Raw genomic sequence first — 15,713 nt, 5'->3', positions numbered from 1 at the left:
TCAGAAGGGGATGCACAAAGATGGTGGCTAGATATGAGGTATGCCAGCATAACAAGTATATGACCATGGCTCTAGGGGGTTACTTCAACCCCTAGCTCTACTAGACATGGTGTGGGAAGAGGTCACCATGGACTTTATAGATGGGTTACCCTGATCTGAGGGGTTTATCGTGATTCTGGTGGTAGGTTACATATTGAGCAAGTATGCTCACTTCATTCCCCTATGACATCTCTACAAGACAATGATAGTGGAAGCAACATTCATCAGAGAGGTGATCAGATAGCATGGGATATAAGGTCTATAGTGTCCGACTGAGATAAGGTGTTCCTCTGTTACTTTTGGAGGGAGTTGTTCAGGCTGCAAGGGATAGTACTATTGAGGACCACCGCTTACTACCCTCAGACAAATGGGCATGCAAAAGTGGTTAACAAAAGCTTGGAGACTTACTTGCGATGTTTCGCTTCAGAGACACTTCGGTTGTGGCCGAAGTGGCTATCATGGATAAAGTACTATTACAACACTTCTTATCATTTGGCTTCGTAGATGACTCCTTTTACAGTGTTGCATGGAAGGGATCCACCCACTTAGTGCATTTTTGGCAGAGTAGCACACCAATTTCTTCAGTGGAGCAATACTTGGAGAGGGATAGGGTGTTGAAGGAATTAAAAAGGCACTTGCTGAGGGCTCAACGGATTATGAAGAAACAGACAGATGTGCATAGGAAGGGCATCCAATTTGAGTTGGGGGATAGGGTATATATGAAGTTTCGTCCTTATAGACAAAGGACGACCACTAATAAGAGAAATGAGAAGCTGTCATTGATATACTTTGTCCCTTATGAGTTAGTAGAGATGATGGGGACATTAATTGGAAAGTCTACCGTTGACGTGGCCGTAGATCTACGGCCACGATCTATCCGATGTACTTTTGATTTTAGTATTGCCATTTTCTTATTGATGTATTTTATTTCATCATTTTTCCCTTTTTACCCTTGCTCGAGGGTTGAGTCATGTAGCCCCTTGAGGGTATTTGAGTCATTTTGCTTTATGTCATTGTAATAGGCTATTTAAAGCCTTCCTCTTGTACTTTTGAAGGTGATGAATGATATTAAGAAATTTTCTTGCGTTTGTCTTCTTGAAGCTTTTGTAAGAGCTTGAGAGATAGTTTGAGAGCTTGGTGGAGCCTAGGAGAGGCCACCCGTCGTACCCAACAGTCACCACCGGTGTCTCTTGGTTATCCTCTTTCCGTCTTTCCTTTCTACCAAACACTCACCACCGGTCATCCCCGCCACCAACCACCACCTCACAATCTCACCCATCCAAGCTCAACCCCACCACATCCACCAAAACCGAGCCTTCCCCATCATCTCGCCGGCCCTCCCTTTAGCCGCCGGCCTCCCCTACATCCACCACCATTCCCTCCTTCAATCACCGGCCCCTTTTCGTCTTCCTCCATGAATTTTCAAATTTTGAAATTCAAAGTGGAAGTTTCCAAATTTGTCCGACGCCAAATTAGGAAAGTTTCAATGAGGTCTCAAATTCAAATTTGAATTTGAGCGGATTTGAAATTTCCATCATTAATTAGTCGGAGCGGATTAGGAAACGCATAATTCCTTTTCCCCAAACCTCCTTCCCCCTCACCATGCCGCCGACCCCCTTGGTGGTCCCCTCTCCTTTAATGCTTCATTAAGGGACTTGATTACTTGCTATTTGAATTTCAAAATCCACTTATTTTCCCTCCAATCTTACTCAAATATGAGAATAATTTCAGATTTGTGAATTAAAACCATTTCTATTCCACCTAACCTAGCTCCTCCCTAACCCTAGCCGTTTTCCCTCTTACCCATTCGCCGGCCTCTCTCCCCACCGTCCACCCTCTCTCTCTTATCCCCTCTCAAGGTGTTTTCTCCTTCATGGAATTGAGATGAATGATCAATCCGGAGTTTGATTCCGGTTTTACGTACGACGGCTAAGATTGCATGGATCTTCTCAACGTGAGGGAAGAGAAACTAGCGGAAGGTACGTGGTGAATCACGACGTTTCTCCGAGAAGGTGATTTTCTTCCTTGACTCATTTACTTTCTAAATCTACTTACTTCGTTGAGAGATTGTTCAAGCAAGAGATTGTGTCTACTAATCGCCATCCACTAGTATTCGTAGGATTGTTACTTCTTTGCTTTTGGATCTCATTGTTAAGCAAATGTTAAGTTGGAAACTACCCCTCATGCAATACTTTAATTTCCCTACGTGTTTTGATTTCGTTTAGTCTCTTGCGTAGCCTAGCCTAAACAGAAGTGACCATTTATTAGTTTCACTTTGTTGTTTTAATCGCTAATAATGAAATATCTGAAATTGATCTTTAAATATTTTGTGCAAGTTTCCTATTTTGCATATAGTCCTGCATCAAGAGAGGATCAGAGTTGTAGCTTATCGATTGAGGTTACCCTAACTGCTATCGTACTCCCAGTGTTTCACAATTCACACTTGAGGAGAGTTATTGGGGATCATGCAGCTAGTTCAGATTTACTCGTAACATCGACTGAGGACTTGGAAGTGGTATTGAAACGTCTTGAGCTGAAAGGGGTTTGACAGGGAGAATGTGGGCTCAAGGAAGTGCTGATAAAATGGAAGATCTTATTTGACTATGATGCCACATGGGAGTTGTTTGAGAGAGCGAAGCATCAGTTTCCATCTTTCCTCCTTAAGGATAAGATGGGTCTTTGGGAGGGAGGTATTGTTTGGCTGGTCCCTTGACTGGTCCAACCGGTTTGTGATTGACTGACATTGTTTTATTGGAGGCATAACTCATGTTCCCCTTGAATAGGTCTAGCCTCCTCTACGTGGGGTCCAACAACCAACAATTAAGAGGGATTTAATGTGGTTTAGGAAAGAAAATTCAAAGGAGAGGTTGTTTAGGGATTTCCTTTATTTTTGTATGCTTTAAGTAGTATATTTTCCCTAGGGTTAGGACATCCATGGTTTTGCTGAATTGCGTTTGTATTTAGATTTGTTTGGCTTCTAGCCAGTGGCTTGGGATTCGGAGAGCCGAATTTTCCTCTCAAATTGAAGTTCCATTGTATCTTGTTTGTTTCCTTCCATTGACTACAAATTGCTGAAATTCAATTTCAGCCAAGGTTTTTTTCTATTTCTACAAGAGTTTCCTATCACAACTCGAGCACCTTTCCTACTTCTCGATTTCTTTTATCTAAAACCCTCAAAGAAGCCAATCTCCTTCACCTCTCTCATTTCTCTTTGAATGAAAGATTTGAAGGAGGAAGAAGTCTTACTCGATTTCTGGAAACCTGAAATGGTGAAGCTCTCTCTACCGATCTCTGCTGCACTCAATTTCACCTAGTGGAAAACAAGTATCTCCCCCTGAGACACACAGTTGCTCTCTCTCTCTCTCTCTGTGCAATTTCCTGTAGTCGAAAATCACACACCCCCACGTCACGACTTTGGAGGCTTGAAGGAAGGAGAAGCAGATCACAACTTTTACATCCCTTTCTAGATTGCGCCCTTGACATACACGAAGAACCCCCATAATGATAGCTTTTTCACCCTGGTTTCTCTTTGGAAGAGCCGAGTGTGCTAGGCCACCATTGACTTTGATTACCTGCACACAAAAGGTTTGACGAATGCAATTACCCATCTTGCCCCTCGATTTCCTATGGATAAATTACTATGATGCAAATTCCACTTATTCTCCACAGCTCAGAAATGCTGGTAGCAACAGAAAACGTGGAAAAAGAGCTACAACCAGCTGCTTTTCCCCTCCGCATGCAATTTCAGCCGTCCGATCACACTTATCTGATTTGGAAAGTTTTTTTATAGGCCAAGCCCCGTTTCTGAAATCTGAGATGAAGAAGAAGACTCCTTCCGAAAATTAAAGGAATTCCAGCTTTGATACAATATTGAACAGCGAGCAATTTTCTATTCTTTTAGATGAGCCTAAACTCAACCTATATACATGAGGATACCCTGATTAACAGGTCTTATTTCAAAAGAATGGGAAACAAAATCTCTTGCAAAATATGAAACTTAATTACCTAATAAAGTCAGCATTCCTAATATAGTGCACTGAATCTCTATTTTCCTGCAATTAGCCTATATATTGCACTTAGACATGATTTTAAACTTATTTATTCATGATGATTTCTTTTGATATTGTCTGTGATGTTTTGTGACAGATTTGTCTTGCCCATAAAGTTTCCTTATTTGAAAAGCTACAATATTTATGCATCTGACTTGAGAATTCCTTTCTGCAAGTCAAATCTGGAAGGTGACATTTTGGAAGCCGTTGAAGAGGAACCAGAGCTAAGATTGTTGCATCCTTTTAGTGAGCTGGTCCAAGAAAATGAAGACCTTGTGGATAGCATTCCTTTTAGTAGCAACTTATCTGAGATTTCCGATTATACAGATAGGATAGAGTGCTTTTCTCTTCCGAATGCACAAGCTTTGTTAAATGTGACCAGCAGAAGAAAAAAACATCAAAACAGAGATACACTAGTATTATTATTTTTTAGTATCCTTGAATTTTTACTCTTCATATTCATAGAATGATGGCAGATAATGTTTCTTTTTTTGTAATTTTTTTAAAATTTTGTAGGGAGGCGATCCATCAAGAGAACATCTATCAGAATTTTCTGAACTTTGCTTTGAGGATGATGCCGAGGTGCTTACTCTCTCTTCTGTTCTGCTGTATTCTTTTAACAGATTATGTGATATTTATTACTTCTCTTTAGATGAAATCTGACGATGTGAAGATTGGGGAGTTGAAAATTAGCTGCTCAGAAGTACAATCCACTCCTATTAAAAGCTGTTCTTCCTCTCCGTTTCATTTGCCTGATGGTGCATCCCTTGGCCATAACAACTTGACTTTTCGAGAACCAGAAGCAATTATTGTTATTAAACATTTTCAGGAACAGGTCCTTTCCTATTTAATGAACCTTTGAACTGGAACATAGAAGCTATTATTATGATTAATCAATTTTCCGTTTTCATAGATTAAATCTCTTGAAGTTGAGGAAACTTCAGGACAGATGAATTTAGATAATGTTGTTCTTGCCTTAGCAACTGAACATAATGCTTCCTTTAGAGAGAAATATGATGAGGTATGCTTCTTTTTCTCACATTTTAATTCTGTTAAGATCAACCCATTGTTTCATGAAACTGTAATGTGGAACACTACGTCAAGAACTTTATGATTTTTTTATCATTACATATCTTTTTTTTTTTTTTGATTTTTTTGCACATTGTTAAAACTGTGTGAACATTTGGATGTAGTGTAGTTCTCTTCTTACTTTTATTAATGCTTGGTCTCTTAGCAGATGATTATTGTATATATTTTCACCGCTTTTTCAAATCTATAATGAACTGAAAATATTTTATTTGCTAAATTTACTGGTCTTAAGTATTATTATCATCATCATGAATTGCTTTTGTCCAACTATTTGAAGTTGGGATTGCGAACCCTTACTATCTATTTTTTCTAGTTGAGTGGTGCTTGAGATTTTAAAATTTACTTTGTGCAAATCCCTTTGCACAACTTCTATGCTACTATTGGAGCACTTACTTTTGTTCTACCTATACTCTTCTTAATCTTCCATGCTAATTTTATTTTCTTCTTAGTACGATTGTCCAGGTCCCAAATCTTAGATGAGAAAAGTGAAGGGTTGCGTTAGGTAGTCGATAGCTAGCATAAACCTTGTCGAATAATCATGAAAAGATTGGAGTAGCTCTAGTGGAAGATAAAATTAGAGAGAGAGTTGCTGATGGGGACATCAGAGCTTGGAAAGTCTATCAGAGACGTGGCCGTCGATCTACGGTCACGATTGAGTCGATGTGCTTCTGAGTCATATTATGTATTTTCTTTATTATTTTATGTTGTATTTGTTTTATTAGTGTTTCCTCTTTTACCCCTTACTTAAGGGATGTTGTATATAAGCCCAGAGGGCATCATCGTCTTTTTATTTTCTTGAGTCATTTGTACGAGGTTATATATAGCCCTCTTGTTCTCTTTTAATGTTAATGATTGAATGATAAAATTTTTCCCTTGCTTGATTTCTTTGTGAGATCTTGAGAGTGCTTGGGAGAGAAATCCCAAAGAGAGGGAAATCGGATCACCCACTAACCTTGGAGACAGCCGGGTTCGTAGTTCTTCTTCTTATCTCTTTGTCCTCCTTCTATCATCCACTAGCCGCAGGCCCATAGCCTTCCTGGACCACTAAACTGCCAGCCACTCAACTCCCCACCACCTTAGACCCAACCCGCCACCCGCATCCACGGCCAACCACCACCGCCGTCCTTCCCTTGGCTCCTCCCTCCATTTTCCACTTGCCACCAAATCTTTCTTAAATTTGATTTCATAATTGGTAACTCTATTAATGATCAAATTCAAATCAATTTGAATTTGAAATAGTTACCCAATTTATAAATCCTTTTTTTAGGAATCCTACTAAATCAATTCCTATTTAAAGGAATTTTAATTTTAAATTAAGAGAGGTTGAGATATTTCTTTTCAAACTTAATTTAATAATTTAAATAAGCATTGAATGCCCCATTAAACTTCTCCCTCTCTCTATAGCCCCCCCTCTTGTTGTTTGAATTAGGAATTGCTTCCTAAAAGCCCACCTCCTCTCTTGGAAACAATTCAAACTTCCTCATCCTTGGCCGAAATTCCCTTAGCTCTTATTTAATTTCTTTCCAAAGGAGAACCTCTTCTTTTGGAATTAAATTAAAAGCCCCTCCCTCTCACCCTTGCCGTCGGCCCCTCTCTCCCTTCCCCTTGATTATTTCAATCAAGGGATCTAGAAGGAAGTTGTTTGAACTAAATTTCCCTCCACTTAAATCTCCCAAAACTTGAACCAAAATTCTCCTAGCCCTCCCCCCTTGGCCGACCACCTTTTCTTACCTTCGCCTACTTGGATTCTTGAGAGAAACCTCTCTCTTTCAAGGGAAAACGACAAGGACAACAAAGGACCACCTCCCACAATAGTTCAACGCAACTAGATCAATGCATGACCGATCCAGATCTTGATTATGGCATTGCCTACGACAAGCTAGGTTTCGTTCACATCCTTCACTCCACTTTCTTCGACATCAATCCGAATATCGAGAAATCGTGCAAGTTTCTTTTGCATTCATCTAAAAGCATTGTAGTCCTACATCAGTTGCCTTAGATGGTTTGATCACATAAAATGATCCTCTGATTAGATTTGACTTATGTTAAGAAATGTAGAGGTAGACTTAAAAAGACTTGTTTAGAAAATATTAGAAAGAAACTTTATTTTTTTAGATTTAAATGAGAATTTGACTTTTAACAGGACACAATGGAGAAAAAAGATTCATGTGGTCGACCCCACATAATGGGATAAAAGCTTGATATTGTTTTTGTATAACAAAAAAAAAAAGCATTTGTGAGTCAACAATATGCATACCATTCATGGTTAGGCATCTTGGCCTTAACGCCATGCTATAAGTCCTACCCTCTAAATACAAACAACATTCCAACTCTTCATATGCATTGAGACCAGATCTCTTTGTTTTAAAAAAGACTAGGTGGGTTAGCTGGTAGCGTTTTTTAGGCAGGACAATAAATCCAGCGGCCAGGCTGGATATGCATCATGTGAGGTGTAGTTTGTAAGTCCCTTGCACTCCGTTAGACTTAAGCTTGAGACACTTCCCCTCAATAGTTTTCAACTTAGTTTTAGGGTCCAAGGCAGATCTTGACTTCAATCACTTCAGAAGCCCCCATTTTTCGAGCATTTTCTCCAACATGTATTGTTAGATTGTAAGCCCCAACATTCTAAATTAAAATGGTCAACTTAAAAAAAAATTGGATTCTAAATTGTAAAGCCCAATATAAGATAGTTTTGAGTGCTTCTGAGTTTTCCCTCAGAATCAATTACTCTTACTTGAGGGATTAGTTGTTTGTGACCCTTAAGAGCATTTGTGTCTTTTATTTCTTAATTGTAAATATTAGCTATTTATATCCCCTCCTCTTTGGAGAGGGTAATGATGATTATTAAGAAAAATTTCAGCACTTGCACTCTATTGAGAGTTTAGAGCGTTCTTGTGAGAACTGTGGTGAAGTCACTAGATGAGGGCGGCATAATACCCACCAACTGCAGGAAGCGTCAGGGTTCGTGGTCCTCTTTCACCCATCCCTCTCTCTTCTCCCTAACCGCCGGCCATTACCTCACATCTCCCTCTCTTGGCTGAAACCCCCACCACCACCACCTCAACCTTAGGCCGACCACCACCCCTCCCCCTTTTTGTCCTCTTGTCTGAAAACCCTCCACTCCACTGTTCCCTTATAGCCGTCGGCCGTCAAGACCCCACCATCCACCCTAGCCGCCGCCCCTTGGTCCCCCCTACTCATTTGAATTTAAATTTCTAAGATCTTGACTTTAAGCACTTTCCTAATTTAACCTCTTTAAATTTGAAAAAAGTATTTAAATTCAGATTTAAGTAAATTTGATGTTGACATCTATTTCTAAATTATAAAAGTTAATTTAGGAAAGTCCCCCAATCACATAATATTTGAATTTTAAATAGGATTGATTTAAATCCACTTTCCTAATTTAAGATTCTAATTAAGGGGCTGTTTGGTTGCCTGTAAAGAAAATGCAATGTAAAATAAATGTAGTGAATTCCGAATACTTTGAGACTGTTTAGTTGTCTGTAAAATAAACGTAGGAGAATTGTTTCCCTTATTTGGTTAGGTAGAACCAGAGTAAAGTAAAAGTAATTTTTTTTGTAATAATTTATTTTGCATATTTTTATAAAGGCAGAAAAAATTCATCAATAAACTGCTTCTCACTTCAAAATCAACTATTTTATAAGGCATAATCCAACTAAAAATCAAAAGATAAAAGTACTGTAAGCTTATCAAGGGAAGCACGACTCTAAATTATAATACTATCCTGCAAGGTCACATAATAAGCAGATGCATTCAAATGAAATAGCATTTCATTCCCAATAAAATGGATGTGTTCCTTCGAAGGAAATCATATTCTTGATATGAAGCAGTAGCACAGTCGAACAAAGAAAAGGACTAACAACAAACACCGAACTACAAAGTATCAGAAATGCAACAAAAACCAACAAATCTACCAATAGGATATAATTCATCAAACAATGTTTGATATTTCTTCTAAACAGACCAAATGTAAGATAAAAGATTCTACCCTGAAGAATAGAACTCAAAACCCTGAAGGCTGTAACCAGAGGCCTCTGCAATCTACCATAAAGTAAGCAGCATAATGAAGTTAGGAGCTCCACCCCGCCATTCTTCCTTGCAACGGAAGCATTGTCCGATCCTTCTACACTTCACAGATCATAAAGCTTGTCAATCATACCAGCCATTTCCTCCACATCCGTAATCTCATCAAGCGCACCTGCCTTTCTGCCTTCCAATTTTGACAAAAAATTGGTCCTTGGCCCATCCAACAATTGCACGATAGGGTCATCTTTCGCACTAGTTGCTCCAGGAACAGCATTGTTCAATCCCTGAATATTTGCAGAAGGAAATGTCATAAAAACACAAACACAACAAGAATGTAGACGCACAAAAAAATATGGTATGGGAAATCTTTGCAATAAATAACACTAATTTTAAATTTGCAAAAATAAATTTAAAATAAACCTAACTTTATGAAATGTTGAATATAAAAATCTACTCGTCATAAACTTGAGAAGAAACGTACCATAATCGACATCAGAGTCCATCTCCTCATCGTCCCGGTTAGGAAGCTCTGCCCGACGTTAAAAGAGAGTTTGAAATGATCAGAAGACGAAAGGCATGAGTAAAATAGTAAGATGGACGAAACCTTCTTCGTCGATGGGGATCTATTGTGCCTGTAGCCAAAGTCCATATGACCTGGTATTCTGTATATATCGTTAAAATGCCGAGCAAATTAAACCTTATTTCTCTTCACATTCCTTAGCCATAGAACTCCCTCTAGCTTTAGATCTTATTCAGCTATTTGCTTCCCCACTCAACTCACAGAAATCTCACAGCCATGAACTCCTTCCACCTGTAGCCAAAGTCCATATGACCGGGTATTTTATAAGCATCTCCTCACACCAACAAACCGAAACTTTAAAGCCAGCATCTCCACTCAACCTCATGACTGAAGACCTCTTTGCTGCAACCTCCAACCGACCCACATCCCCCCTTTGATCAAATAGAACAAGATCAAAACCTCCACCCTCTCCATATTCCATTCCTTTCCCAAACCTTCGGTCCAGAGGGAGAGAGAGAGAGAACTTTTTCTCTAACCTAACTGAAGCCAAACACCTATAGCTGAATTCGATGCCCAGCTTCCTCTATAGTCTTCTTCCTAGCTCCAAGCTATGATGCACGGACACGGCGACACGGACACGACACGACAAGGACACGGGACACGGCTTTTTTTGAAAATATAGGACACGGGTACGGCGCTGACACGGCAATACATTTTTTTATATAGTGTATATATATTAATGTAATATCATATTAAAAATGACAAACAATAATAAATGAATGACATGATAACTTGTCTAGCTTATAATATAAAATATTTAGTACAAAATATCTATAATAACCACAAAAATATAAGCAAATAATCACTTACTACAACATCAAGCATTCAAGCTTCAACTACTAGGATTAGCTTTAGAGGTTTGTTTTTGGCCTTCAATATCATCATCATTGAATATCACTACTTTTAACTCTGGTTCAACAAGAGAAATATTTGTAATTGTGCAAAAAAAGAGGAGATGAAAATACTTTCACTGCCAAAGAGAAATGAAAATGAGAATATTCGATGAATGGGTATTAAATGCAGACGTTGATTTGGTGTTGTGGATATGAAATAAGAAATTTAGTTTAAATCTCACCAAATATAAGAAATTATATTTTAAAAAAATTATAAAATATTTAAGATACGCGTGTCGGACACGCGTGTCCAAATTTATTTAATATTTTTTTAATCGAACACGTTTTTGGCGTGTCCGACACGTGTCGGAGGAGTGTCGGACGAGTGTCGTGTCGGACACGGTGTTGGACACTGCACGCCTCTTTGAGGAGAAGTGTCGGTGCATCATAGGCTCCAAGTTGAGTCCCTTATCTCTCTACCAATCAACCCTCCAATGACGTCCTTACTTCCGATCAAAATGTCGCAACTTCCGATTCGACAGGAAAAGGGAACGTCGTCGAAGGAGCGAAGTCGAACAAAAACGAAGGTGCCGAAGAAGCCACTCGTGCAATCTTACACCTCCTGCGAAGCAAAGAAGCTGAACAGCAACGTCGATGAAAAGCGAAAGAATTTCTAACCCGCTCAATTTGAGCGGGTTTCAATGTCGCTCGAAGGGGCTATTGTAATACACGATTAATGCTTCCGAGGATTTACTTCTATTCCGCCTAAAATTAACCAAACAACCTAGTTTAATAAATGCGTGTAATTATATTCCTTTACCATCCTAATTCTGCATACCAAACAACCCCTAAAGCAAACATTAACTCCTTCAATTCAATCCCATAATCCCCTCCAATCTTACTTAATGCATGTGGGCTCTCCCCTTTCTCTATTGGCCTACCCCTCCCTCTCTCAATCCCTCTTAATTATGAGCCGCCCCTCTCCGTCTCTCCTATTTAATTAATCTACTCCATTAAACTCTCCAATCAGCCCTCCTAACCCCTATCAACCCTAGCCGCCTACTCCCAAGCTTCCCTTCACGTTTTCCCTCTCTTTTATGAAATTCCTGCTTGCTGTCCAGGAATTTCAGCAAGCCTTCTTTGTTGTCCTGCTGCTCGGAAGGCCATCGAGCGCTGTCCAGAATATTTCAGCGAGTATCTTTGCTGTCCAGCCCTCTGGAAAGAAGCCGCTTGATGTCCAGAAGCGCTAGTACATTAAAATCTGCTGTTCTCACATGTATGGCGGATCCAGAACTTGATCACGAATTTATTTACAACAATCAGGGGCAAGTGTACATCCTCAAGTCTCCGTTCTTCAACATCAACCTAGAGATTGATCAAACCATTTGAGAGGATCGTCTTCTACCTCGCCACCGCGATCGATTAACAACTCTCTCCGACTCAGTGGCAAATCGTTTCCAAATCCTGATAAAGGTGAATTTTTGCGCCAAGCCTTCTGTTTTTCTAAGCCTTCCATTTAATTTGTGGCATCATAAAGGTTGTGCAACTTATCTCCGTTTAGCCTACAACAAGAGTGTGAGTGAGTGGATCGAAGTATTGCCTAATCTTATTGTTAATTTAGGGATTTATTTTGAAAACTCCCCATGCTATGTTAATCTTGATTGTAATTGATTATTCATGATTCTAACGCTTACATGTAGTTTGACCTAAACTTTAATCATCTCTCTATTGTTTTAATACTTGTTTAAATCACTAGAAACCAACGTAATTATTTTTTTCTCTAATTCAAATGGCGTGTAATTTTGACATTGCATAATTTCCCATGAATTTAGTTCTACATCATACTTACGTTGATGACATTTAGGAAGAGGAAGTGAAAGAGGAGTGGGATAAAAGCAAATGGAAGAAGGTTGATGTAGAACAGGAGGTCCCCTCTTGAGGGAGGAGGAGGTTGGGAAGGGTATTTGAAATGGAAAGATTAGGGAGAGGGGCCGGCTATGTGGATGAAGGGGAAATGCTTTTAATTCCAGATGTTAAGTATTAGAAGAGGAGGGAATTTTAATTCAAAATCTTGACTTAATTTAAAAAAATATGGAATTAAATCCTTGCCTTAATTGGTAAGCTAATTAGGGCAAGATTTAATGGGGATTAATGGGGAAATAATGGCTGCTTTAAGGGGAGCAATTGTTATGGAAATTGGATTTGATGGGTGGAGGGAAATTAAATGATTCGAATTAATTCCAAACGAGAAGGCTTCCTTATGGAAGGAATTAAAGGAGGTGGGACCAAGGGTGATGCGGACATCCAACCGTCCATGCCTATCCGAGGAGCTGAAGATCGACGACCGAGATCACTTTATTTTATTTTAGTCTATTAAGTGTATTTTGATTTAATTGTGCAATTTTCCTTTTTACCCTCTTGTCTTATGTAAGCCCAAGGGGAAAATGTGTCTTTTAATTTCTTTTGAGGCCTATATATAGAGGCATCTTCTCATGTATTAGGTATGATGGATTATTAATAAAATTTTGTTTGCACTTGTGTTCTTTGGAGAGAACGTTAGTGAAATCCCTATGGGAGGGAGTCGGAGTTTCCACCACCCGCAGGATGGGTCCGGGCTCGTGATTTGAAGTCCATTGGAGAAGGGCAAATGAATCACCCGTCAGTCTTCGGAAGAGTTTGAGGCTCGCGGTTTCTATCATTTTATTTTCTATCGTTTGTTTATATCTTTCGTTTTATCTTTGTTTTGTTTTCTTCCTTCTTATCTCTCCCAGTCGTCGTTTTCGTATTTCTTCCTCCTCCCCTCTCAACCCCTTGGGCAAACCTCCATACTGAGCTCTCCAAAAGCCACCGGCCACCCATCCAGAATTTCCTCCAAACCGCCGGCCATGGCCCCTAGCCGCCGGCCTCATCCTTTCCCCTCTCTCCTTGGATTTCCTAATTAGGGGTGCATGATATTAGGGATTAATTTGAAATTCAAATTGTTTAAAATTCAAAATTCAAAATTCTTTCCTAATTTAGTACACCTATTTTAGGAAAGGAATTAATTTAAATCCATTTGAAATTCAAATTCAAATTGGATTTATTTATCACCTCATCCAAATCAATTTATACTTGATTAGGATTTAAAATCTTCTTTATCCTAATTCATCTATCCTAATATAGCATGCAATAAAATTTATTTCAAAACTTTTTTTTTTAACTGCCGCCGGCCTCCCCTGGATTTAGAATAGGAAATCCTCTTTAAAGCCAATTGATTCTCTTTGGAAATACTTCCAAATCTGAAAATTCTATTTGACCAAAAATCCCAAGCCCCACCTCCTTAATTCCGGCTCAGTTAATGCTCTCCCGTAATTCACCTGGCTGAATTTTCTACAGTCTTAATTCCCTAAATTATTCCCTGGATCCACTCATTAATTTAGGGAATTAAAATTACATTGCCTCAGCCATCCCTCTCAATGCCGTGAGCTTCTTCACGTAACAGCTTAGGATTTTAATTTTATTTCCTAAATTACCTTTCAGCTCACCGCTTCCCCCTTAGTGGATTTGCTCAAAATCTGTTCACAGGAGAAGGCAGATTTGGGGAAAGAAATTAATGGGCTAACCTGCTGTTAGCCGAAGCATTCAAGGCCTCCCTTTGGTTACTCCTCTCCCCACTTATTCTCTTCCCAATCAAGCTGAATTCTCCCTGGATTACTTCCTATCAGATTTCTAAAATCTGAAGTCATATTTCAGATTTTTGAAAAGGTTGTTTTGTTCTTCCCCCAATTGCAAGAGAAACAAGCTCTATCCCAAAATCTGAAGCTATTTTCAGACATTGGTCAAGAGACGTGGAGTTTATTGTCTCTACCAAGTGCAAGAGATGTTTGGAATCTGAAACTGTTTTAAGGTTCTACAAGAGGAGTTGGTGCTTGTTCTCCCTCTTTCAAGAAAGAAACCTGAATTCTCTCAGGTTTTGGGGAACAAAAGCTGAAAGTTTTCTCAAAATTCGGAGAGGAGATTTGTCCCTAGCACAGCTGTTTCCGTTCTACATCAAAGGGGGATTTCAGTTAGGAGAGAGAAAGGGGGTTAGGAGAGAGAAAGGGGGTTAGGAGAGAGAAAGGGGTGGGGGTGTCTATATGCAATCTATTTGGAGATTTGAATTAATTAAATAATCAATCTCAGATTTTAGATTGATGATTAATTAAATGGCTTTCCAAAGTTAGAAAATTTAATTAGGAAGGTTTTTTTTTTTTGAATTTCAAATTCTTTTGAATTTTGAAATCAAATAATTTCCAAATTAAAATAAATCTATTTTAGGAAAGAAGGGAGTTCGGAGGGAATTGGAAGGGGGGCATGTGGTGGGAGAGCCGACAGGTGGGGCTTGAGTGGTTTATGGCCGGCGGCTATGGAGGGATTTGGCTAGTGGTTAAGACTTGTGGAGGGATTGATGTTTGATCCAAAAGAAATGTTAACCAAAATCAAACGATATAAAACAAAAACAGATGGTGAATGGTGGAGACTAGAGATGAGAGGACGGAGAACAAAAAAAAAGATACAAACCACGAGCTCGGACTCTTCTTGCGGTTGATGGGTACTACGTTGCCCTCCCCGAGGGACTTCAATCCACGAGTCCGGATTAATCCTGCGGCTGGTGGAAACAAGGTTGCCTTCCCATAGGACTTTTCCTCTCCAAAACTCACACAGAGATTAAGACAAAGATTACATGGGATGATGACGGTCGTCGATCTTCAGCTCCTCCTTGGATAGGCATGGACGGTTGGATGTCCACATCAAAGTTGTTTGCCTCTTTAGCTTTTGGGAGTTTGGAAAGGTTGATTTTAGTAATAACTTGGATAAGTAAAGTGCTTCAATGATGACAATTGTCACTAACTATAATGAAGCTGTGAGATTATAGGGCTTGGAGTATTGTAATTGTTTGTAGCTGCTCAGACTTCATCAATTTTCTTCTCCATTGTTGCTATCAACCATCGTTGCAGGTTGTAACTGTGCTTTTCCTCCCTCTCCAACAATAATCGCGAAGGAGTGACCATGGAAAAACACTTGATCACCTCCCTTTGCTTTTCTATATTTTAGCAA

The 15,713-nt window shown here is 39.2% G+C and overlaps 1 protein-coding gene across 1 annotated transcript in view; it reads left to right on the top strand.

The window, feature by feature from the left end:
* The window catches only part of LOC110113448 (kinesin-like protein KIN-7I), a 98,395-nt gene that overhangs the window by 20,977 nt on the left and 61,705 nt on the right, over positions 1 to 15,713 (top strand). Inside the window, exons 14-17 of the mRNA XM_020846043.2 lie at positions 4,265 to 4,504; positions 4,605 to 4,670; positions 4,741 to 4,923; positions 5,002 to 5,109. Of these exons, the coding sequence (XP_020701702.1) occupies positions 4,265 to 4,504; positions 4,605 to 4,670; positions 4,741 to 4,923; positions 5,002 to 5,109 (597 nt within the window). The remainder of the gene's footprint in view (positions 1 to 4,264; positions 4,505 to 4,604; positions 4,671 to 4,740; positions 4,924 to 5,001; positions 5,110 to 15,713) is intronic.

This window comes from Dendrobium catenatum, unplaced genomic scaffold (genome assembly GCF_001605985.2).
Source record: "Dendrobium catenatum unplaced genomic scaffold, ASM160598v2 fragScaff_scaffold_156, whole genome shotgun sequence".
In the NCBI taxonomy this organism is placed as follows: domain Eukaryota; kingdom Viridiplantae; phylum Streptophyta; class Magnoliopsida; order Asparagales; family Orchidaceae; genus Dendrobium; species Dendrobium catenatum.
The sequence above is the reverse complement of the archived record's forward strand: the minus strand, read 5'-3'. Positions and strand labels throughout refer to the sequence as shown.